We start from the raw sequence: 24,557 nt of genomic DNA on the forward strand, positions 1-24,557 counted from the left end.
AGGGCACACACACATTTTAGCTCCCGAGTGAAAAAAAAAAGTTTGACAGGCTCCAGGTCGCTGCTGTTTGGTCAAATGTCAAGATGTAGAGAGGCATGGCAGGGGCATTTGTGATAGGTGTGCAAGTAATAATCGGAAGTGATCAAATATAGTAGTGCTGCACCGATACCATTTTTTGGCCCCGATACCGATGCCCGATACCTGACTGTGCAGTATCGACCGATACCGATAGCATACTGATACCACTCTGTTCGAAATGTTTAGATATGAAGAGCTGCATACTACTTGGATGTATAATCATTGCTATCACGATTTTGTCAGGCTGCTGCCTACCTTTGTGAAACAGGAAAAAGACTAATACTGTACAAAGGGAATGTAGTAGAACGTTTTATACTTTTTAAAAACCTCTGTTATTAAATAATTAAGTTCAAGGCTGCATTCAAGTGTCATACAAGCATCAGTAAAAGGTATCGGTGCCCTATTTGTTGGTACTTGCCGATACGGATACTACTATTTTTGTGCTGTATCGGGGCCTCTGACGATACGGGTATCGGTATCGGTACAACACTAAAATATAGTCACTTGCCCAATAGGGTTAAGGGAGAGTCCAGAGAGCTGCACTGCATTTAAAATAGGATGTAGAACACTGGGAACACCAAAACGCCAGTTACGGATTGGACCTACAGGTCACTTCAAGTGTGTGTGTTGTTTGAATATGCATTATGTATCGGGGATCACAAAAAGGAACATTTGGCTTTAGGTAAAATATCTGTGAAAGTGAATGACTGTGCACTCTGTGCTTGAAGATGAGGTTGACGATGAGGGATTTTTGTAAAGTGATTGTTAAAAATGTGGGTTTTTTTATTTATCCGTTTGCATGTAAACATGACGTGGCTTGGCATGCAAACAGGTCAGGGGTGAAAAAGGTGAGAAGGGTGATTCGCATAAATCGCCCATTTTCATCTCAAAATGTTGAATTTCGCCGTAAGGTGTTGAGTTTGCATGACTGGGATAAAAATTTAAAAACTCCAATGCGGCCAAAACTGATGCGTTTTCAAAAATATCCGTGTAAACATGGATAACTAATATACGTGTAAACAGCTTATAAGGCCATTATTGAAGGTTCTTTGTTATTTCACCAGAAACCCAAAAATACAGTAACTCATTGTGAACTGTCATACTTTTTTAAATGCACACACAACAACCAGTATCTTCCCACTACTGTGTTTATTATCACGTGCTGGGTTTCTGTTTCCGTGGTGATAAAGGAATTGAGGCATACAGTACAATAACATTAGAGCACTTTGCAGCCAGCTCTTACAATGGGCCTTCTCTTTTTCTCTCTTATTTTCTCTAACATGTAAAAATAAAGTCAACCAAAAACGTCCCATAACAATATCCATGTCTTTTCAACTCTTTTCTTGTCTCCTCTTTTTTTAAAACATTTCTGTGAACCAAAGCTGATTTTCTTTTTTCTTCAATGCTAAGAATAGCCTACATGTGGCTGCGATTCCTGCCTTTGACAGAATAAGAGCAGAGCGTGGCGCTCACCCATGCCTTCCCAAACGGACATCATGGAAGGACAACAGAAAACAGAATCTTACTAGACAAGAGCGTGAGTGAGTGAGTGAAAGACGAAACAAAAGAGAGAGAGAGAGAGAGAGAGAAAGAAGAGAAGAGAAGAGAAAAGTGAAGTACTGATCGATCGATTGACTTTGACGGCCTCGACTGGCCCCTGCTGATCCTGAATAGCAGGAGATGAATACGTCCATAATCATCATCATCGTTTGTCTTTCTCAAAGACGCATCCTTGTATCCTTGTAGGCTCAGGGAGAGATGAAGCGAATGTGCTGCTGTTGGTGTGCAAACAAGTGTGTGTGTGTGTGTATGTAGTAAGTGTGTGATTTCTCTGCTGTGTGATTGGCTCATCGTGTTCCTCCTGCGCTGTGATTGGATGGTGGGCCCTCCTGTTCGGAGGTGAAGGAGGTGTGGACGGGGACGGGGGGATCCGGCTGGGGGGGACTCAGGACATGGCGGCACACGGGGCACGTTCCAGACTACAGGGGGAAAAAAAAAAACACAAGCGTTAACAACATGCCCCATGTGAACACACGGGATATGTTCACAACTACAGGACAGACACACACACACACACAGATACACTAATTTCATTACTTTGTATCCCTACATTAGCCTGGTGAACCAGCGCCACCCGCTGGAAGGCAAAGTATTTTGTCTACGGGTGGGTCTGGCCTCGCATAATGATTCAATGAAGCCAGAATGCCATGAATCTGGCAAACCAATTACAACGCAAATATGCGTTTTCAATCAAAGCGGGCAGGGTTTTGAGGGAAGGTTGTTCTCATCAACAATCTTCGGATGTATTATGCATCGAGGCCAGACTAAATTAGACATCCACATTTAGTCTGGTTTATCAGGCTATCCCTACATATGTAATGACAAAATTGAGTCTAATCTAATAGCCAACATGCACCACTTGAACACACACACACATAAGTAAACAGGCAGACAAACGAGGGCACACATGGACATGCACCAAAATTCTACCTGCAATACAATCCTGCAAACAGCAAGTAGCTGACTCCTGCTACACTGTGAATAATGGGTAGCTGGCTCTGGTAGAGTGGTTGAAACTCGGATTGTCGGAAACCCAGACCTCCGCTTGGGAAAGTGCAAAAGAACGGGTACTCAACTCAGGGTTCTGAAACTCAAACTCGGAGCACTTCGGTGTACTCCAAGTTCATTTAACATTAGTGTTTTCAGACATTTGTATTGTCCCCAGCTGTTGCAATAGAACGCATTTACAACAGTTGTCGGGAGAACAACCTTGGGTCTACCGACAGCCGAGTTTCAGAAGAATGAGCCATTAAACCATCATTAGAGAGGGTCTTAAGATGCTTTTGAGGCCAGCCGGCAGCCTTCTGCAGTCCCTCTCAAACACACACATGCACTCGCGCACACACACACACACACACACTAACACACACACACACACACACACACACACACACACACACACACACACACACACACACACACACACTAACACACACACTCCTGTCTTGTGTGTGCAGTCACAGACACAGACAGACACGTACACATTCTTGGACAGACACATACAGGCAGACACACAGTCAGTCAGACCCAGACACACAAACACACAAGACACACAAAGCCGCGCGCACGCGCGCACACACACAGACACACACACTCTACTGTCTTGTGTGTGCAGTCACAGACACAGACAGACACGACACGTAAACATTCTTGGACAGACACATACAGACAGACAGGCAGGCAGTCAGACCCAGACAGACATGCACACTATCAGACACATGCATGCACGCACACGCGCATGCACGCACACAGGCACATGCACGCACGCGCACACGCACGCGCACACACAGCAGACGTACCTTCCTGAGCCAGAGTGTGACGCAGAGTTTGTGGAACATGTGTTGACAGGGCAGCTGGGTGGCGATCTCCCCATTCACATACTCACTACAGCAGATTGCACAGCACTGCTCCTGGCCTGGAGGACACATGACAAGAGAGGATAAGTGAAAGCCCATTGGGAAACTCCAACTCCCATGGCCATTGTGACACGGCACACAAGTGAACACTGCACATTCCACACAACAAAAAATGCATTTATGCATCAACTGTCCAAGGGGGCAGCCCTCAATGGCGGCCCAATGGAGCAGTGTGTGGCGTGATGGTACCATGCTCAGGGTACCTCAGTCATGGAGGGGGATGGATCATAGCACTGGTTAATTACTCCCCCCTTCAACCTGGTGGGTCGGGGGTCGAACCTGTCGGAAAATCAGGGTTCCTACACTTCTTTTTGGATGGTATTTTCGTACGATTAGGGTTAGGGTTCCTGCCCCTCTTTTTTCCACTTCAAGCATTCCACTTCAAGCGCGTTTCTCATCCTCCATCCCCCTCTCCTGCCCTCTCCCTCCAACGCCTTGGCCCTCCCTCCCTACATCCTTTCCTCTTCATCTTCATCTTCCTCCCTCCATAGAGCTCGAAAGTGACGTCACTTCCCCCAATCTCATGGGACCTCAACGGCGTTTTTAGCCGAAAATCGTAGCATGTAATCCAATGGCGGTATTAAAATGATATTTCGATCCCCTTCGAGTTGTGCCACGAGCTCCATATGTTGTTTCTGATATTTTTGCTTAATTTTTCGTACGAACCCCCAAACTTTTTAGAAAGCTGTGTTTCTTCACATTTTTCATGCCGACGGCCTCGGAACAAAACATTGATACTTCTGCATGAATAATCTTTATCTAGCCTCTTAAACAGCATATTTGTAGCCCAGCGCATATCATGACTGAGATCAGAAGATATTTACTGGCTACCATGTTGTTAGATGGTCAGCTTAGCCTAGGTCCCGTGAAATGCGGAACTAAGGGCGGGACTTTCGAGCTCTATACATCCCACTCCAACCCCCCTCTCCTCTCCTCCTCCCACCTTCCCCCTCTCCTCCTGCCACCACCTTCCGTCACCCTCTTTTCATAAAGGTAGACGTAGAGCATTAGACTAGAGGTGACACAGCACTTTGCGACGGCACTGGAAAACAGCAAGTGCAGCCTCCATCTTGTGTAGGTAGTGTGGGTACCTTCAGTCAATGCAAATCGATGGAGGACACGCCCACCTCTGTCAAAAAAATGACTAAAACTGCGTGAATATGAAGTGACACATTCATCAAGGACCAGATTTGAAATATTGTGTTAAATATCTACTTAAAAACACACGAGTCAATAAAATATATTTTAAAATTTTAAATTTAGCAACACAGTTAAACTATTGTCCTTGTTAGGTGTGTTGATGGAAGTGAGGAAGTTTTTAGAGAGGAATGAGGTTCTCCATTCATTTACATTTCTCAGATCTACCACCAAATAAGGGCTGCCAGGATTGCCGTGAAAAAGGGTCACCTCTAGTCTAGTGCTCTACCTCTATGCCTCTATTTCTTATTCCTCCACCTTCCTTTCCTCTTCCTCCCTCCCTCCCTCCAACCCCCTTTCCTCCTCCTCCTTCTCCTTCTCTTCCCCCACCCTCTTCCTCCATCCCCCATTCCTCCTCATCCTTCTCTTCCCCTCACCCTCTCCCTCCATCCTCCTATCCTCCTCCTCCTCCTTCCTTCCTCTTCCCCCACATCCATCGAGTGCCCCACTAAACTCTCTTCTGTGAGAGAGCAGTGAGTCGTTCACCTTGAATCATTCGCGTGAAGCCTCCGCTGCAGAAATGGAGGCAATTTAGCCCCTAGTCTGATTTATAGGCCCTGTGTTGCTCTGTGTGTGTGTGTGTGTGTGTGTGTGTGTGTGTGTGTGTGTGTGTGTGTGTGTGTGTGTGTGTGTGTGTGTGTGTGCGTGTGTGTGTGTGTGTGTGTGATAAACGTGAACGTCTGAAACGCATTTCCTTCTGCTGAGATTTATAAAGCACATGAGGGCGTGCGTGTGTGCGTGCGTTCGTGCGTCTGCTTCTGTGACCGTGTGCATGCGTGTAATAAACGTGAGCGTCTGAAACACATTTCCTTACACTGAGATTTATAAAGCACTACCTTCGTGCCACACACATACACCCACACAGCACACACCCGCACACACACAGTCACAGAAGCAGACACACACGGTCACAGAAGCAGACGCGCACGCACGCACACGCGCACGCGCACACGCACACGCACACGCACGCGCACACGCACACGCACACGCACACACGCACACACACACGACATATCCTTGCTGTGGAAGACTGGTGGTGGTGGTGGGTGAAACTGTGGTGGGTACAGTTTCTCTGTATTACTGTACAAAGAAACTCTTTTCAATTAATCCGTCAAATCCACCGTTGCCTCTCCAGAAAGTTTCATTTCTCCGCCAGTCACTAGAACCTTGCGCTGGCATTCCAACTGAAGCAGTTTGGCCCAGATAAATCTAAAACTCATTGAGCGTTAAGAAGAATACAGCTGAGAGAGGGGATGTGCAGTTGTCAACGGCGGCCGGGCAATAGTCCATTTTTCCATGGGGGGGTGGCATTTGGGTTGAGAACCACTGATATAGAAATGGAGGTAGAGGATATGGCTATAGAGCATACCACTGCGCTGGTCATCTATAGACAGATAGTGAGGGTTTTTTTTTTTTTGAACTGACAGTATTTCACATGTACAGTATTATTTTTTTATGAACAAATAACCCTCACCCAAAAAACAAACATACAAAGACAAAAAAACGGAAAGTGAGTATAAATGTGGAGCGTACCGCTGTGGTGGTCGTCTATGGTGATCTGGGGCAGGCACTCTATGATCTGCTCAGTAGCGGGGGGGTGAGCCTGCTCCACCTCGATGGCCAACGACTCCAGGTGGGCCAGCGCAGCCTGCAAACACACCAAACATTATTAATACACACACACACACACGCACGCACGCACGCACTTTACATTACAAATCACTCCATGATCCTGCTCTTCAGTGCATCTCTGATCTCCTCTAGCTCTACTCCAATCAAGGTCCCTGAGGCCCTAGCAATGACCTAACCAGGCTCCGCCCTTGCGGTGACGCAACGCCTTCAGCTCAGCTACACACACACGAAGGCCAAAAGCTCGTTCAGGTAGAGTCGGGATCCCGCTACAGCGGGAACTCCACCCACTTTGTCGGGAACCAATCAACTTTGAGCATTGCCAACTGTCCTGGGTAGAGGTGTGATCAGGGTAGAGGTGGGATCAAGGCAGTGACGTTTAAGCAGAGATGTTCTACTAGGGACTAAGAAATGTTTGGTTTAAACTTTGGCTCAGCCTGTTCTGCCCTCGAACAGTAGCAAATCAAGAGAGGTGGGTCAACCATGCCGTTTAAGAATGTTAGTTGTTATAATCTTGGTCAGACCAAGTCTCGAAAAGATTTGAAAGGCATGATGATAATCAGGCTAGCAATGACCAGCTTGTCATCCACTGTTCCAGGCTACACACCTTTGGTGATAGAGCCTTATGTGTTGCTATTCCCCACCCTCTAAAACAGTCTACTGTACTCCACATCCACCAAGCCTCCACACTGAGGCTACGATCAAAACAAATCTCAAATCACATCTCTTCACTGAGAAGAACTTAACTTTTCCTCCTCCCCTCTCCCCATCTCCTTTTGTAAAGCAACCTTGGCTTCCATGAATGGTGCTATATGAAAAAAATTTCATGATTTTTATGTGCGTTATGATGCCACACACACAGAACCCCCTCAGTGCCTTCAACATCAACCATAGACCTCAAAGTCTCTTCAAAGTAAAAAGGTGTTTGATAAGGGAGTTGAGATGAGCAGAACTGAACTTGAAGAGCAACAGCAGTAGTGGGTTTTTTTTTTTTTAACCCTGTTCACAGTGCATGAGTAAGCGATGGTCATCTGCTCCGAATAGATCTTTCACTCTAAGTGCTAAAAAAAAACACACAAAACCAAGGGATCAAGGCCTCCGTGTGCGTATGCAACTTTCTCCTGAGAGGCCGAGGTTGCAGCTTTGAGCAGGCTGGCTGGTGGAGATCCAGACTTTTTTAAGAAAGTGCGCTCAACTCCCAACTGTTTCTTACAAGGTCTTCGGGTGCGAGCAAACCTACATCCTCTGTAAAGACGCTGAAGAAGGCTTAGGCCGAAACGTCTGTCTGTCATGCTAACCCAGTAGATTAAAACGGCAAGAATTACACCCGGGAGTGCGGCTTTTTTACTAAACATGGTGGAGATCCAGAGGCATGGAGCCTCAAGTCCCGCTCCCCTCACGGCTAATGGACCAGCCAGAGCAGAGCAGAGCAGCTCAACTCTACTCAGCACGCCTCATTTCTTATTTAACACGCTGCAGTAAGCAAAAAGGGGTACAGGGATGAGGCACTTTCTCTCTTTTTTTTCCCTCCCCGGTTTTATTTTTATCTTTTTTTGAAGTCTAACTTTGGGACAAGGGCTCACAGTGCTGGCCAGATCTAATTTGCACTGCAAAGCGAGTTCTTTGTGTGGGAGAGATACTTGGGACAGATCTTCACAGTTCTTCACAACTCTCCTTCTCTGCAGTCCACAATCCCAAACTGATCGTGTTAGGCATCCTTTCAAACATATCAATACGGTTTTGTGTACAAAACTCCCAGCAAGCAAGTCCAAGTCCAAGGATTTGGATCAGTTTTAAAGTTTACACAGGTACGTGAGTGTTCGCTTTTTTCACATGTTGATCTTCAAAAGGGACACACAACAACCGAATGCACGTTTCCCTCCCTGTTCCATGTGTGTTGAATGTACAGTTGTAGCCATAGCCTGAGCTAAACTACAGTATTTGAAGATAGAATCTGGAGCGCTCTGTAGCTTAGTTTTTAGACATTTATTTTGGGCAAACACTCAACTAAAGTTTCTGTGTTACCACCCCTTCTGTCGACACTGCCGAGTCCAATACTGTGATACACCTACAACCTGAGGGATGAGTAGAATTCCAACTGAATTACAGTTCATGTTTCTCTTCCACTGCAGCTAAAATACAGTGTGTGTTCCCTGTTCTAATGCAGCCAAACTGCTGTGAAGTGAAGTGAAAGTGAAAGCCCAAATGGCAAACTCCAACTCCCATTGTCATTGTGACACAGCACTCCACAACACACAAGTGTTCACTGCACACTGCACATTATGAAATTGCATGTATGCCTCACCCGTGCAAGGGGGCAGCTAAAATACAGTGTGTGTTCCCTGTTCTAAAGCAGTCAAACTGCTGTATGTTTGCCATGTGTGTGTTGAATGGCCCATCGTACCTCCATGGCCTGGGCCAGCCGCTCCTCCAGAGCCATGAAGGTCAGCAGCTGGGGGTCGAGGTAGGACATCGCCTGGGCCATCCCCTCTCCAAAGTCATTCAGCAACCTAGCAAAACACAAACAGAAATACATATACAAATCAGCCTGTGTGTGTGTGTGTGTTATTGTGTTTCCGTGCGTGCGTGCGTGCCGTCACCTCTCCTGTGTGTGTGTGTGTGTGTGTGTGTGTGTGTGTGTGTGTGTGTGTGTGTGTGTGTGTGTGTGTGTGTGTGTGTGTGTGTGTGTGTGTGTGTTATTGTGTTGTGTTTCTGTGCGTGTGTGCGTGCGTCACCTCCACTCGGTGTCGAGGTCTTCGCTAACGCTGGAGTCATCCTCCAGGTTGTTGTTTCCGTCCAGGATGAAGAGTCCCGGGTGCACAAAGTGGCTCAGGCCGTCGCCCTCCTCATCACTGCTGCTGCCCCCATCCTGGTTATACACCAACCAGGGGATCTCCCCCTCCTCCAGAGGAGCCGGCTCCCTGGAGAGGAGAGGAGAGGAGAGGAGAGGAGAGGAGAGGAGAGGAGAGGAGAGGAGAGGAGAGGAGAGGAGAGGAGAGGAGAGGAGAGGAGAGGAGAGGAGAGGAGAGGAGCATGGAATTATTCACTCATTCAGTGAGTGGTTATATACGGCATATTGCCCTGCTCCTTTTCTTTCATTCATTCATTTAGTAGTGCACTCATTAATTAATTCACTGGCTACCTGTATACACAAGATAATGAGTGAAAGTGAAAATAGGAATGAATGTCTTATTGACAGGGTCACTATGTTGAAGTCACGCTGAGCACAGATGGATCTCAGTGGTCAAGGTGTCAAAGGTCAAGGTCATGACAGTGGGGTCATACAGAGTTCAAGGTTATGCAGCCTAATTAGCTATAAGTTCTCCCTCTTATCAATAATATTAAAAGAAAATCCCTGTGTGCTGGCCAAACCCCACAGATGCTCAAGTCCACAGAGATCTCACGAGTCAAGGTCATGACAGTGGGGTCATACAGAGTTCAAGGTTATGCAGCTTAATTAGCTATACGTTCACTCTCTTATCAATAATATTAAAAGAAAATCCCTGTGTGCTGGCCAAACAGTAAAGTTGATATGCTACTCAAAACCATTTACAGTAAATATGGCAACAAGTAAAGCAACAAAGACACTGTTTAGTGATAGAGAATCCTGATGCCAAGCAGTGTACTGCAATAGGGCATTATCTAATAAGAGGTGTAGCATTTCCCGCATAGGGTCCGGCTTGACATTCAATACCTCATGTAAATGTATGGTGTGCAGTGTTGGGAAAGTTCATTTTGTACGTGAACTAGTTCAAGTTCAAGTTCACAGCTCTCAGAATGAACTAGTTCGTTCATAGTTCATATTTTTTCAAAATGAACTAGTTCATTCATAGTTCACAAAATAAATGAACTAGTTCATTTCAGTTCACCCCCCCCCAAAAAAAAAATCAAAAAAATCAAAATTCATTGAAAAAGCCCATATAATTAGTGTAATTAGGGTTAATTAGTGTTAACAATGACATTGCTGGATATAACGGTATTTTAGTTGTGCATTAGAGCAGCGGTTTATTATTAGTAGTAATAGAGAGTAGGCCTATAGTGTGTTCTCTGCAGTGTTGGGAAAGTACATTTTCTACTAGTTCATTGTTCAGTTCACAGCTCACCCCCCATGTTGAAAAAAGTGTAGGCCTAAAGCCTAAATTAGTTTTAACAATGAGATTGTTAGATATTAGTCTACTGTATTTTAGTTTTGCATTAAGAGTGGTTTATCAGTAGGCCTAGTAGTCCTTTAGACTAGAGTGTTTGTTATTTTAGACACTGTGTGCTGAGCGATTTCACTTCTTTGTTACTCTGTTACTGTATGGACTGGACTTAAATCGGGTGCGTGGACTAACGTTTTCCTGCACTGTTGTTCTCTGTCTCATGCGCAAAATTTGCCATCCTGCAACATGCCAGCAGGCAGCTTTCTCTTGTTGTTGGTGCTGCGCGCGGCGCATTTTAATTTAAATAGAAGCGAGACCACTCCACACTTATTCCGAATGCCCAGAAGACGGTCGCTAGAGGCGTTAATCTAAAAAGTCACCGGAAATCAGAAAACTCGCACACTGCTGGCTGGTTGCTGGCCGCTCTGACTTGTAGAGCGATGCCTGCTGTTTGCTTGGTCCCGCCTCTTTGCACGAGACTAAAGACAGTCGGTGTCTGACGCTGTCAGAGAGAATGGATAGCCTACGACATAATCTCTCTGACATTGTGTTCAGTAGCGGTTTCTGCAGGAATATTAATGAAATCTGGTAACTACGGAATGAACGGAATGAAGAACTAATGAACGTTCACGTTCACGCTCCAGATGAACGCGTTCATAGTTCGTTCATCATCTAGAAAATACTGTCCGTTCAGTTCACGTTCGCTCAAAATATGAACTCGTTCATGAACTTTCGTTCATTGAACGCGTTCGGGTACATCACTGATGGTGTGAATGTGCAATATTGTATTTCGAAAGAAGCAACACTTCTATTATGGTAACGACAACTATGCTTACAACAACGCAATCAACTTCAGGTCACTGCAGAGTCACACAACTTTATTCTCCCAAAAGGGCAATTGATTCTGCAGCAAGACATGAACACACAGAGACAACAGATAGCAGAACATGACAGAACATAATGCGGGTGCAAAAGGGTTAATAATTAATAATTATAAGAGGGTACAGAAATATAAACATCTTAAGATACCATAAATAACAACAATAGAGCAAGTCAGGTCTATCTGCATGCAGTCAACAGGTCCGTGACAGCTATATGTATGAGTGTTGCAAAGGGCGCGCTCAACTTCTAGAGTAAAATAAATAACTTCTATGAAAAAAGCTATTAACTAAAAGAGGACGCACTGATGATGGCTTAAAGTGATACTGTCCCATTTTTGGAAACAAGCTCATTTTACACCTTCCCTTGAGTTAAATAATAGGGTTTTACCGTTCTCCTGTACTTTCAACATGTTCTAGTTATGACAGTGCAAATTTTACCTCCAAGCTAACAGTTAACATTGAGTCCTACGAGACCAGTTAGCCGCGAGCTGGTCTCATAGGACTCAATGTTAACTGCTAGCATGGAGGTAAAATTTGTACTGCCATACCCCGAGAACAGTTGAAAGTACAGGAGAACGGTAAAACCCTATTATTTAACTCAAGGGAAGGTGTAAAATAAGCAAATTTCCAAAAATGGGACAGTATCACTTTAAGGGCCGAAACATGTCTGCATGTGGACATGGTGGTGTTTAATAAACAAATATTGAGACTCAGCTTGTCAGTGCGGATTTTCTCCTCTTTAAAGCTATAGAACTACATAGTATAAGGACTGTGTTGGGGTCATTGAGTGTGTGAAGTGGGGGAGGGGTTGGGGGTGAGAGGTAGAGGGGGTTATGTGTGGGCATGGGAACTCTTGTTCTCCCTGAGCCACTGATCCAGGCGTGTAAACCCCTAGCGCAGCGTGAAACACCTCGCGAGGCAGCACTAATCTAATCAGAGGTGGAGAGCACAGTGTCTAAGTAGCCAACAGCTAATCTGTTGCTATACTCGAGTACGGTGTCCACGCGCAGCAGGTAGGCCAAAGAGGTTGGATTAATGAAGAGGATTCAAAACACGCCCACCCAATGCAAAAGCGTGTGCTCAAGTTGGGTCTCCTAAGGGGGCGTTGTCCCCTCCTTCTTCTATTTTTGAGATGTTTGCAAAAGAAGTGCGCTACCGCCATCTACAGCGCTAAGGGGACTCCATTTATTCACAACCTCAGGACTCCGAAGGTCTCCTAACCGAAGGTCTCCTCAAGGGGCGTTCACCTGACATAAAGTGTTCACCTGACATAAAGTGGATACCGGAAAAGAAATAGGATGACGTATCTATGTCTATAAGATCTCTGGGTAGGCTATCCATGTTGCGCTGCGCTCCATCAAGTCACAAGCATTCACACATCTACTCCTATGATAGCTGTGGTTCCCAAGCTGGGGGTCAGGACCCCTGGAGGGGGGCATGGATGTACTGCAGGGGGGGGGTCATGAAGGGGACAGAAGGCACTTTGGATAAAAAGGGGAATCCACAGGTGAATAGCTAACATACAAGTATCTGTTGCAATGCTCGCGTCCAGTCCCCACAGCAAGTAGCTAGGCTCAGTGCGTCTGAGAGCTTTGGCCGGGCCCAGGACAAAGTCATCTGAAAGGGCCACACATCAAGTACATACAATTTAATGAGGACACATTTCTGGGCCCCCTGTCTGCCTGGGCCTGGGATAACTAACCCCTCCCTGGGAAGGCTATCCATGCAGTGATGCACTGCGCTCTGTCAAGTCAGAAACACATTCACACATCCTAATCCATTACAGCAACCCTCTCTCTCTCTCTCTCTGTGAGCCTTCTTGACTTAGTGCCAAGTTACCCCCTGAAGACTCAAGACTCAAATAGCTGGATTTGGTGAGAACAAGTTCAGCATACTAGTACATCCTGACCCAACAGCCAGATATTAATACAATGCAATGTCATGTCACGTCATGGCACCAGCAGAGAGGCTCTTTGAGGCATTCGCACGTTATTATGCCTGATGAAAAACACCTTTATTCTCATCGGCATTTGGTGATAGTTCGTTAATTATCTACCATCAATACAGTAACAGGAAAATGTTTCTTTGTATTCTCTTCTCTCTTTCTCTACTCTTTAGCATATTGAATGCAACTTATAATAATTATTTAACAATTATGTATGATATAATGTGCTATACAAGTAATTTTAATTGATTGATTGATTGATTGATTGATTGATTGATTGATTGATTGATTGATTGATTGATGCATTGCATGCATGTCAGAGGATAGTAAGAGGGAGGCGCATTGATGGCTGTTTTGGGAGGCTAGTACTAATTACTTAATCATTTGTATGAGCACTTTTGCTGAAAACTTGGCCATTTTGTGACTTAGAAACTAAACAAAAAACGTCAACTTAAAAACAGGAAATGGGTGTTGCCGCGGTGACGCAGGTGTGGTGTGGCAGCCTCTTGATGGCAGGAACAGGAAGTGAGACTCTCATCCCCCCCCCTGACTGTAGCCCAGATCACATGTGACTCACATCCCATGCCTGTGGTGACGATGTGACGTGGAGGCAGAGTGCAACAAGCATGTGGAATAAAACACTTTCAAGTGTAGTGTGTGTCTGTATGTCGGGACGTGTGTGTCATTCGAATAAACAAAGTTGTCGACAGTATGTGTCTGATTGACAACCAAGGGCAGTGACCCCAAGCTTAGCATTCTACACACTGTGAAGCTGTGCATTATGAAAACCCTGACAGGGATGTGTGTAGACCATTACTATGTTTATGATTCTGAGAAGGCAGTAGTACTGTAATACAGTAGAATACAAAACCAGACAGAAGTGTGTGTGTGTGTGTGTGTGTGTGTGTGTGTGTGTGTGTGTGTGTGTGTGTGTGTGTGTGTGTGTGTGTGTGTGTGTATGGCGGTAATTTTATCTGCTGTAATGTAATAGAGATTGATGAAATGGGGGGTATTTAAGGATGCGTGTTGTGGCTGCATGCTTTATTCTGGACTGTAGCCTACCGGCAGGTCAATGCTGTGTGCTTTGGACTGTACTGTACTGTAGGTTTAATGCTGCTTTATGGTTGATTCATGCTTCTGTGTACTCACTGTGTTTGAGGCTGTGGGGCTGTAGGTCTGGGCTATATGATGCATTACTGGACATTGCTACAATGCTATACAGCGCTCACTGGTCTATACTCATGAACGGCCATCCGGGTACTTTGCTCGTAAATGTGCGTTACGCCCCTTTATGGGTGAAAACAAACCGAATGTCTCATTAACTTACATGCTACATCGGCTTGTTTAAATGAACACAGTCCATGCTTCAGCCACGGCTGTTTGGCTCCATTATTTGAACAGCCGGCAACACAACACGTTTTCTGCATGTTGCGCGTGAACAACGCTAGTCTAGAGGTCCGTATCTTTCGTTTATTAAACCCCAACATCACCAATTGACTTGCATGGGTTGTTTTACCCCACAAATGGGCGTAACACACATGGAAAATGTCACACCGTTCATATGGTACATCATCACTGGTTTGTGGTGGAGGTCTCGGTTGTATACTCACTGGACTGTCTAACTGAACTGGACAGGACTGGACTAATTGTGCGTGTACACCAAAAACGCAAGTCATTATTTCTCTATTGAGGGTTGGAGAATTGAGTGACTAAAGCAAATTTGACGAGGGCAAAGCAAATTGGGCGACCAGAGCGAATATTATGGTAATGAGCTATGACACGGTTCGGTGAAAAAACCAACCAAGATGTCGCCGAATTGAGCGACCAAAGCAATTTCGACAGGAGCAAATCAAATTGGGGCAACCACAGCTAATATTATGGTAATGAGCTATGACACGGTTTGGCAAAAACCAACCAGAATGTTCATATCTTTGAACGACAACTAGCCAGCGTGAATATCACATCCAGAGCAACTGCAGCAAATGTGTGGCAAAACTTCAGCTACTCTGGGTCGCGTTGGTCATTTCAGGTGTACATCACACACGTACAGCAATGCTATACTCACTTAGCCTGATTATCATCGACGTTCAAATCTCTTTAAGACTTGGTCTGACCAAGAGCATAACAATTAACATTTCCCAAACGGCATGGTTGACCCACCTCCCTTGGTTTGCTTATGGTTGTTTGCTTACAGACAAAGTGGGAGGAGTTCCGTATTTTCGGGAACTCAGAAAGTACTTGCATTGCTCTTGACCTGACTAGTTGCAACGCTGAAAGTGTTGCATCACTAGGAGGGCACAGTCTGGCTAATACTCACTGGTCTGTGGTGGAGGTGAGGGGGCTGGAGGTCTGGGCCCCCGGCCCCTGCTCCTCCTCCCCCGCGGGGAGCTCATCTAGCCAGGGCAGCGTCTCCCAGCTCTCCTCGCTAGACCGCCGCTCCGGCTCCAGTCCAGAGTCCGATGCCCACGACGCAGACCACTCCCCCTCGCTGCACTCCGAGCTGAAACACACACACATGCGCACACACACACACACGCAAACAATGAGCTAAGCTGCTAAGGCCGGAGACCCTGACCCATGTTCAATTTGCACAGCAAAGTGGCAAACACTCACTTGAGCCTGCAACAAATTAAAAACCATGTTTGTTTCACACAGTCAGCCACATAGCGTCAATGAGCACTGAACACAAAGGTGCTCCCTCATTCCTCACCCCTCCCTTCCCCACAACAGCAAAACACGCACACACGCACGGGCGCATACACACACGCACGCACGCGCACACACACGCACTATGTGCGCGCACACACACACACAACTCCCTTCCCCACAACAGCAAAACACACACACACGCTCACACGCACACACACACACACACACACACACACACACACACACACACACACACACACACACACACACACACACGCTCACACGCACACACACACACACACACACACACACACACACACACCTCCCTTCCCCACAATAGCAACACAACACACACACGCAAGCACGCACGCAAGCACGCACACACACACACACAAACACACCCCTCCCTTCCCCACAACAGCAAAACACACACACACACACACACACACACACACACACACACACACACACACACACACACACACACACACACACACACACACACACACACACAGATATTGTGGCCAGAGAGGACACAGGCTCACACACGTGAGAGCAGTTCACAGCCGGGCGTGTAATCTACTTAGCGGAGACCTGGGGGTGTGGACGTGGCTGTCTATGAGTGGAAGTGTGTGTGTATGTGTGTGTTTGTGCATGTGTGTTTGTGTGAGAGTGTGTGAGAGTGTGTGAGTGTGTATGCATGTGTGAGAGTGTGTGAGAGTGTGTGAGAGTGTGTGAGAGTGTGTGAGAGTGTGTGAGAGTGTGTGAGAGTGTGTGAGAGTGTGTGAGAGTGTGTGTGTGAGAGTGTGTGTGAGAGTGTGTGTGTGTGTGTGTGTCTTCCTCCACCTCCAGTCATGTGCTCCATGCCTTCCTGCCTGCCTCAGTCCCTCATTGCATGGAGTCAGCTGTGTGCCTCGTGTTACTCACATTGGCACACACACATCCTCACCCTCACATAGCCTACACACACACACACACACACACACACACAGAAATCTGCGTATCCAACACTGATACACACACAAAAACACACACACACAAAAACACATATCCACACACACACACACACACACAGCAACGCAATCAATTGGCTATATTCCTTTGACCCTTATGCACCCACCAGACAAGCAAGTAGCCTGGTGTGTGTGTGTGTGTGTGTGTGTGTGTGTGTGTGTGTGTGTGTGTGTGTGTGTGTGTGTGTGTGTGTGTGTGTGTGTGTGTGTGTGTATGGAGCAACACAATAGCAACAGGCCATAGCGACAGCAGAGGTAGCCTAATGCTACAGTATGGCAGCGGCAACACTATACTGTGAAATAGCATACCATCATCCCCCAACCAGTCCTCCCCATCTCTCTCTCTCCCACGCATTTCCGATCACGATTCGATCCTCAATAAAAGGCATAAATGCCCATACAAATAGATGAGGAAAAATATGCATAACCGTTTGCTTCTAACAGCAGAACATGGGACTATACTTTGCACATGGAGAAAAACTGGGCCGCATTTAAAAGCATAACACTCGCCCACTGAGTCATCATCGCACCCCAGGTGAGAGCATATTTATTTTGCCGTCACCTGTGTGTGTGTGTGTGTTGTATTGTACATGTCAATATCAGTATGTTAGTGTTTGAAAAACTGCACATATGTGAGTGTGTATTGTCTGTGTGTATGATATGAATGAATGTGTCAGTGAAAGATGTACAGTATGAGTAGGGGTGGGTATTGGCAAAGAGTTCACGATTCGATGAGCATCACGATACACATGCCACGATGCGATGCATTGCGATTCATGTACTACTGTGATGCATTGCGATATTTACTTCAGTAAATGTGTAAAATACAGCTTATTTGTCAGTTGCTGTGTAGCTTTCTTAAGTCAGTTCATTCTATTTAAGCATTCTATCATCTGAGAGAGAGAGCTTACATCACAACAGAAATATTACCTATTCTCTACTGAACAAAATAACCCGTGGCAAATCGAATTTTATTGTTATCAAATAATCAATTGTCATGACTCCATGCAGTATATTGAGAAAATAAGTATCACGATACCTTGTCATGAATCGATGCATTGTATCGTGAGAGTAAGTATCGCGATGCATCGATGCAACGATTATTTTGCACACCCCTAAGTATGAGCAAGTTAGTCGTGTGGGTGTGTGTGTGTGTGAGAGAGAGAGAGAGAGAGAGAGATTATTGTCAATGTCTTATTTAAATGTTTTAGTTAAACTACACATTGGAGACTGGTCAAACGCAATTTCAAACTTCTGTGCTAACCCTGTTACATAGATTTTTGACAAAGTACTCTTGACTTGACCTACCTTTCATCTGCTTGCCTGGCCAGGGCGATCTTCTCCCCGAGCTCCTCCAGGTCTTCCCAGAAGTCATCTTCCTCCTCATCATCATCCTCGTCCTCCGGCCGCTTCATGGGCGTGCGGCGCGTGCCGAGCCTCGTTGTGGCGGTGCCGGCGGAGGTGCCATCCTGGCATCGTGGCAGCGCAGGCGGTCTCGGTACCAAGGCGGCTGGGTGGCAGCAGTCCAGCTTGGGCAAGTCGAAGAGGAACGCCGGCCCGGGCCGCTCCGTCTGCGTCAGGAAGAACGGCGGGGCCGAGCCGCACTTCAGCTTCCCTGCGTTGCTCTTTCCAACGTTGCTGCTGCCGCCCCCGCCGCTACAACCACCTCCACTCGCAACTACGCCTCCAACTCCGCACCCACCACCAAACGCCAGCGTCTCCGGGGCCGAGGAAGAGGATGTAGCAGAGGGGGGCGATGATGAAGAGGATGAAGAGGGCTTTTTCTCCAGATGTGACTCGCTTGTCTGCTTGCGTATCTTGGGCCGTACTACCATCTCCGAGGTAGCCGCGGCAGCAGCAGTAGCAGAGGCCACACCACTAGCGGTACTAGCAGTAGCGGCGCTAGCAGTAGCGGTACTAGCGCTAGCAGTACTAGCAGTAGCGGCGCTAGCACTGGAACTGGCACTGGCAGCAACAGCAGCAGCAGTTTCATGACTGTCCATTGTGCTCTGTGTGTCCATTTGTGACCCCGTCTCAGAGCTCTGTGCACCCAACAACCCCATCACCATCCCTGTCCCTGTCACCGTCGCCACCCCAAAACTGTCCATCTCAGTGTCCGTGCAGGAGGCACGAGAAGGACGTTCACACTCCCGCTCAGCGTCCCAACGCGTCCCTATGGGGACCCTGCCAGGCAAAGAAGCTTCCTCCTCTAGAGCAGTGTGCACTACCGAGTCCATGCCATCGCCGACGGCACCTCCCACCCTGCCACCCCCTCCTCCTCCTCCTCCCCCACCCCCTCCCCCACCTGTGGTGCTGCCCAGTCTGTTGCGCAGGTACGAGTGGAGGCCACTCAGGTAATCATAGTCTTTATCCAGCTCACTGATCATGCTGTCCAGATTCAACAGGCTAGACGCAGGGTCCAACTCCGTCCCCGAGTCATCAAGGTCATGACCTTTATCGTCATCGTCATCGTCGTCATCATCCTCGTCATCGTCAGCATCACTGCTGTCTGGTTCATAGGAGTCAATGTTGACGAAGCTGAGAGTGCTGGGGTTGGGGGACACTGGGGTCCTCCTCCTCTCCTCTTCCTCCTCCTCGTCGTCCTCTTCCTCCTCTCTCGTCAGAGGCCAAGCGCTGGCCTCCGCCCCCTGCTCCATGGGCTCGGGGGCGACGGAGCGGTCGCTACGCAGCTTCTTGCGCGTGATTCCGGACGATCCCTCCGAGCCGCCTCGCCCCGCGCCCTGCTTCCGGGTGAGAGGAGGAGGGTCCTTCGTGGAGCGCAGGGCCAGCTCAGGGTGCACGGTGCTGGGGGAGGACTTGGGGAAGATGGCCTGCAGCATGGAGGAGATGTTTGTCCCCTTGGTAGCTGCAGGGAGGAAGGGAGGGAGGGCGGGAGAACAAGAGGGGGAGAGAGAGAGAGAGTGCGAGAGGGACAGACAGAGAGCGAGACAGAAGAGAAAAGATTTTGTTTGTCTATTTAGCTGATTTCCATAAGCAGCGATGCTTTAACAGGTGACATTTCACCAACAAGAACCAAATACACAATCAAATTATAAATGAAATGTCTTTTTTTACATCAATGCACGTTAAGTGAGGAAAGAGGAGGAAAATGTACAGGAAATACAAACTTGGTAACCTACCCAACAACTACACCCATTTTACGTAGTATAGAAGACTTTTTTTGAAGACCGCCAAAGTTATGGCAAATAGATTTCTAGAATTCTTCCTACTGAATGATAACACAGAGGGGAAATAAGTGTATAAATGTAGCTATCTCAATAAAAATGTATGATCTGAAGCCTCCATTAGAGACACACAGAAATACGAGGAAATGAGTGATTCTCTACTTTCACTTCTGTTTTGTGAAGGTAAAAAGTAATTCAAAGCAGATGAGCAATTTATCTTTTTTTTTCTTTAACCTCAGAAACTCTCACCAAAAGACCCTCTGGGCCTGGTTTTGGGGAGTTTCGCATTGTTCAATCTCAACACTGCAGAATAAGGTCATATTTGTGTGTCTGTGAATGTTGCTTTGTGTGTTACTAATGATGAAGGTCTTTTAAATGTGGGAAAACATCTCCACAACATATAAAAGCCATTTGTGTGCAGTGCAGTGTCTAACATAATTATATATAATGGGAGAGAGAGCGGCGAGAGGGGTAACTGCAACACCTACAGGCTGTCATCTTTCAACACCTACCAAAAAAGATGAATGAAGCACAGAGAGAGAGAGAGAGAGAGAGCGAGAGAGAGAGAGAGAGAGAGAGAGAGAGAGAGAGAGAGAGAGAGAGAGAGAGACTTTCTCCAGGGCTGCTGCTGCTGTGTCAGTTTCATTTTCTGCAGTTTTATATCAAAACTAATGAGAATCCATCTCATCATTTTCACAAGCCTTTACAGACGGGTCAGAGGGATGGCTTATCAGCAAAAATTCAAATAAATATCTCAGAAAAGTTTCAAAACGCAGCACAGCAGTCAGCCTTGGGGCTAGCCAAGCTTGGCAGTCAGCGAAGCAGCCCTGACCTAAAATATAGCCGTTTTATTATTACATAAACCTGCTGCTGCCCTGGTCCCATGGGTACTCCATCCTGCCTCAAGTCCACAGACAGACTTTCTAAAGGTTATTTACTGCAGTGCATCTAAATAGGTGCAGGCCAAGAAGTGCACACTGCTGAATATGCACGAGAATAATGATAAGCTTCTCTTAGACAGCGTTATCTGTAGGCCCATTATATTACATTATATTAAGACAGTGTGCTACCTGCACACTTGCTGATTGGACAGGGCAGTCTGAATCACCAGACACAGTGGAATTCCCACTGCAGGTGCAATAGGGGTACCGCTGAGTCAAGACCCAGGGTGCATTCCAATATGCTACCTTGCGTCCTCTACTTGTGCTTGTGGCCTCGCCCCGCCTTCTGGCCCCTCCTCCGTGGACAAAACAATAAAGTTTCCCCGCTGTCAGCCCAGCCAAAACAATTTTTGGGGGACTATTCTTCATTCACCATCCAGTTTGCAAATGAGAAAATGACTTTACAGTTGAACTTTTGCAAGATATATATAGAAATAGAAATAAAATGCTGCTGTCAGTGATATCATCATGACATATTACTTCTTGGTACAAGGCCACAAGCACAAGTGGAGGACGCAAGGTCACATATTGGAACACACCTATGCACCTATGTCTATGCAGCGCTAGTTTGGCCAGCTGAGATGGGGGGTGCAGAATTTGGTGGACTGCAGAGTCCACTATTCTTGAATCAGACATCCGGGCATTTCACACATATCAGGCGGCAGGCCACATTGATTTTGGGGGAAAAACAATGGCAAAACGTTTCCATGGATGCCAATGTAAACGAAAAGGTTTAACGCAGAGTATGTCCACAATAGCAGTATGTCAGCTGTGATATTTCATGAGGTGGGAGAGAGCATGACTACTGATTATTCCCATGGGAGCTGCTTACTTACTGATATCAAGCTAATTTAAGCACTTTTCTTCCATGGGCGGTAATGTATGGGGCACTGAGATATTACACGCACACACACACACACACACACACACACACACACACACACACACACACACACACACACACACACACACACACACACACACACACACACACACACACCTTACTCAGTGGGTTATTACTTGAAAAGCTCATTGATGCAAGCACACACACACACACACACACACACACACACACACACACACACACACACACACACACACACACACACACACACACACACACACACACACACACGGGGGGGTGTTAACAAAGGACTGAAGTATACTACTATACGCACTTATCGGGCGTTCTCCCTCCACGCTGTTCATCTCCATTTCCTGTCGGTCCTCAGCAGATGCCACTCTGCATTTGGAGGAGGTGGGCCGGAAGGTGACGTAGGCGTGCCTCCTGCCGTAACGCCGCCCTGTGATCGTCTGGTAGCCGCCAGAGGGTTTGGGCCAGGCAGACTTGCCCGCTTCCTGTCCCATTACTGACACAGGATGAAGAGGAGGGAGAGGAGGAAGAGGAGGAAGAGGAGGGAGAGGAGGAAGAGGAGGGAGAGGAGGAAGAGGAGGAAGAGGGGTAGTAGAAAGAGGAGGAGGAGGAAGATGAGGAGGAGGGGTAGTAGAAAGAGGAGGAGGATGGGCGCAGGAGGGGTGGGTGAGGAGGAGGAGGAGAAAGATAGAGAGGAAGAGGAAGGGTAGTAGGATGGGTAGAGGAGGGGTGGATGAAGAGGAGGAAGATGATAGAGCAATGGATGACGAGGAGGATGGTGGTGGAGGAAGATGAGAGGACAAATGGGGAGGGTGGGAGGAAGATGACAGGTGTCAGGGAAAACAGACATACATAGGAAGCAAAAAGTCATGAAAACCATCATCATGACAGGCATGTTTATGACATTTGTGGAAATGGCGAAAAAAGTACCAAGAAATAACACTTTGGTGATATAACTTAGAAAGAGGTGAAGAGAGGTGAAGGGGCGGTGCAAAGGATGCTGACAGTAGGGAAAATATACAAATGAAACCACACTGCCATGGCATGCATGACATGTTATGACAATTGTGAAAATAGACAAGAAGACCAGAAATATGTCACTTCAGCAGGTGCAATGTTATTGCCATGACGTCTACAGTAGATACTTTTGAATAGGTGCAGATTGTAAACAAGCAGTCTGACGTGTCATGCCTTCACATAGGCCCGTGTACAATGCACATTCTCCACTCCTGCGCTTGCAGACACCATCCCATTACTTACTTTATTCCCTGTACTGTTGTTTAGGTTGGCATGTCTGATAATTGGCTGGATTCGATAGATGATATATGGACTCATCAACCGCCTGCGGTCTTTTTATTACACTAACGCCACTATGCACCAAAAACTGCAGCAACATGGTCACGGAAGACATAGAGTCACAAGGGCAGGAAACGACATTAGCAGGTACCAATCAAATGGCGTTCTTAAAAATACAATATGAGGGAAAAGACAAAAGGCGATGACCTAATCAAGGCAACGAATTCGGCCACACGCCGCCCCCGATAGTTCGTACTTCATTTTACGGTTCTTCACGTGCCCCACGAGCTTATCAACATTTGTTGACAATGTCAGCATGCAAGTCCATCATAAAATTGGAGAAAGAAACAAGTCGTTTCTTCATTTAGAATTAGACATAAAACTTGCTGCATGGACGTTTTGGCTTGCAAGCACTAGTCGAGTCTGTCATGACATGGCTGACTACAAACACACAGGGTCCATTGTTCCTCATTTTTACTATTGTGCACTGCAATGGCAGACGGAATTCACTTGCAAACGCTAAAGAAGAAAATGCACAATTCCAATCCAATCCATAGGAAGCATTAAGCACACCGACAAATGACAGCTGACAGTAGACGAAGGCAAACTTGGTAAAAGACCTAGCTAACTACGGTAGCCAGTTAGCCTGATCAATGTTGATAGCTAACTCCCTGGCTAGCATTTGTTATCAAACAAGACAGGCCAACAGAAGGAAACAAACCGAAATACTTTACCTAGGCGAGCCGTGTGGAAGCCATCACTGCATACCTCCCCATGTAACCAAGAATGTCTTTCGCAAGTAACTTGTTTATTTAGCTGGCGTTTATATTAGCAAACTTTAAGCTGTGGTAATCTATTTTGGACCTTCTACCTGCGTCCGGAGATTCAGCTAACTAGCTAGGGATGCACAGACCCACAGAGCTGTCAGCGTCACAGTCAAACATCAGGGTCATATGACACATTCCCACCAATCAGACCACAGCTTCATAGTAGCTTATGGAGATAAGAGGACTGGGCCTGTAATACCACGTGTACAGTTCACACAACATTACCAACCAGAAAAAAAGTCTTGTAAGGTTGCTGACCTGAACTTTTATAAACTGGAACAATTTCTGAAATGTCAGGTCCTGTGCTACTTTGAATGAAGAACCTAATGTCACATGTAAAGGTATAAAATAACTAAGCCCCTCAAAGATAGAATGGCCAGGCCTTCTAAACTTAATCAATTCAATTCAATTCTTTATTTACTTC

At 46.5% G+C, this 24,557-nt stretch overlaps 1 protein-coding gene across 1 annotated transcript; it reads right to left on the minus strand.

The window, feature by feature from the left end:
* Positions 1 to 1,208: 1,208 nt before the first annotated feature.
* Positions 1,209 to 24,209, minus strand: pja2 (praja ring finger ubiquitin ligase 2). The gene is made up of 9 exons (XM_063210296.1): positions 24,041 to 24,209; positions 22,315 to 22,506; positions 18,319 to 19,876; positions 15,666 to 15,848; positions 9,116 to 9,301; positions 8,785 to 8,890; positions 6,285 to 6,399; positions 3,438 to 3,553; positions 1,209 to 2,057 (listed from the first exon to the last, which is right to left on the minus strand). The coding sequence occupies exons 2-9, from the start codon at positions 22,502 to 22,504 to the stop codon at positions 1,926 to 1,928; spliced, it is 2,586 nt and encodes an 861-aa protein (XP_063066366.1). The 5' UTR covers positions 22,505 to 22,506; positions 24,041 to 24,209; the 3' UTR covers positions 1,209 to 1,925.
* Between the last annotated feature and the right edge of the window lie 348 nt (positions 24,210 to 24,557).

This window comes from Engraulis encrasicolus, chromosome 11 (assembly GCF_034702125.1).
Source record: "Engraulis encrasicolus isolate BLACKSEA-1 chromosome 11, IST_EnEncr_1.0, whole genome shotgun sequence".
NCBI classification, from domain to species: domain Eukaryota; kingdom Metazoa; phylum Chordata; class Actinopteri; order Clupeiformes; family Engraulidae; genus Engraulis; species Engraulis encrasicolus.

Excerpts from the sequence above, each read along its gene's own strand:
- pja2 (XM_063210296.1), bottom strand. The coding sequence starts at position 22,504 with ATGGGACAGGAAGCGGGCAAGTCTGCCTGGCCCAAACCCTCTGGCGGC. Across the intron at positions 6,400-8,784 it reads GGCTGGCCCAGGCCATGGAG|GCTGCGCTGGCCCACCTGGA; the intron begins GTACGATGGGCC and ends GTGTGTTTGCAG. Across the intron at positions 3,554-6,284 it reads CATAGACGACCACCACAGCG|GCCAGGAGCAGTGCTGTGCA; the intron begins GTACGCTCCACA and ends TGTGTCCTCCAG.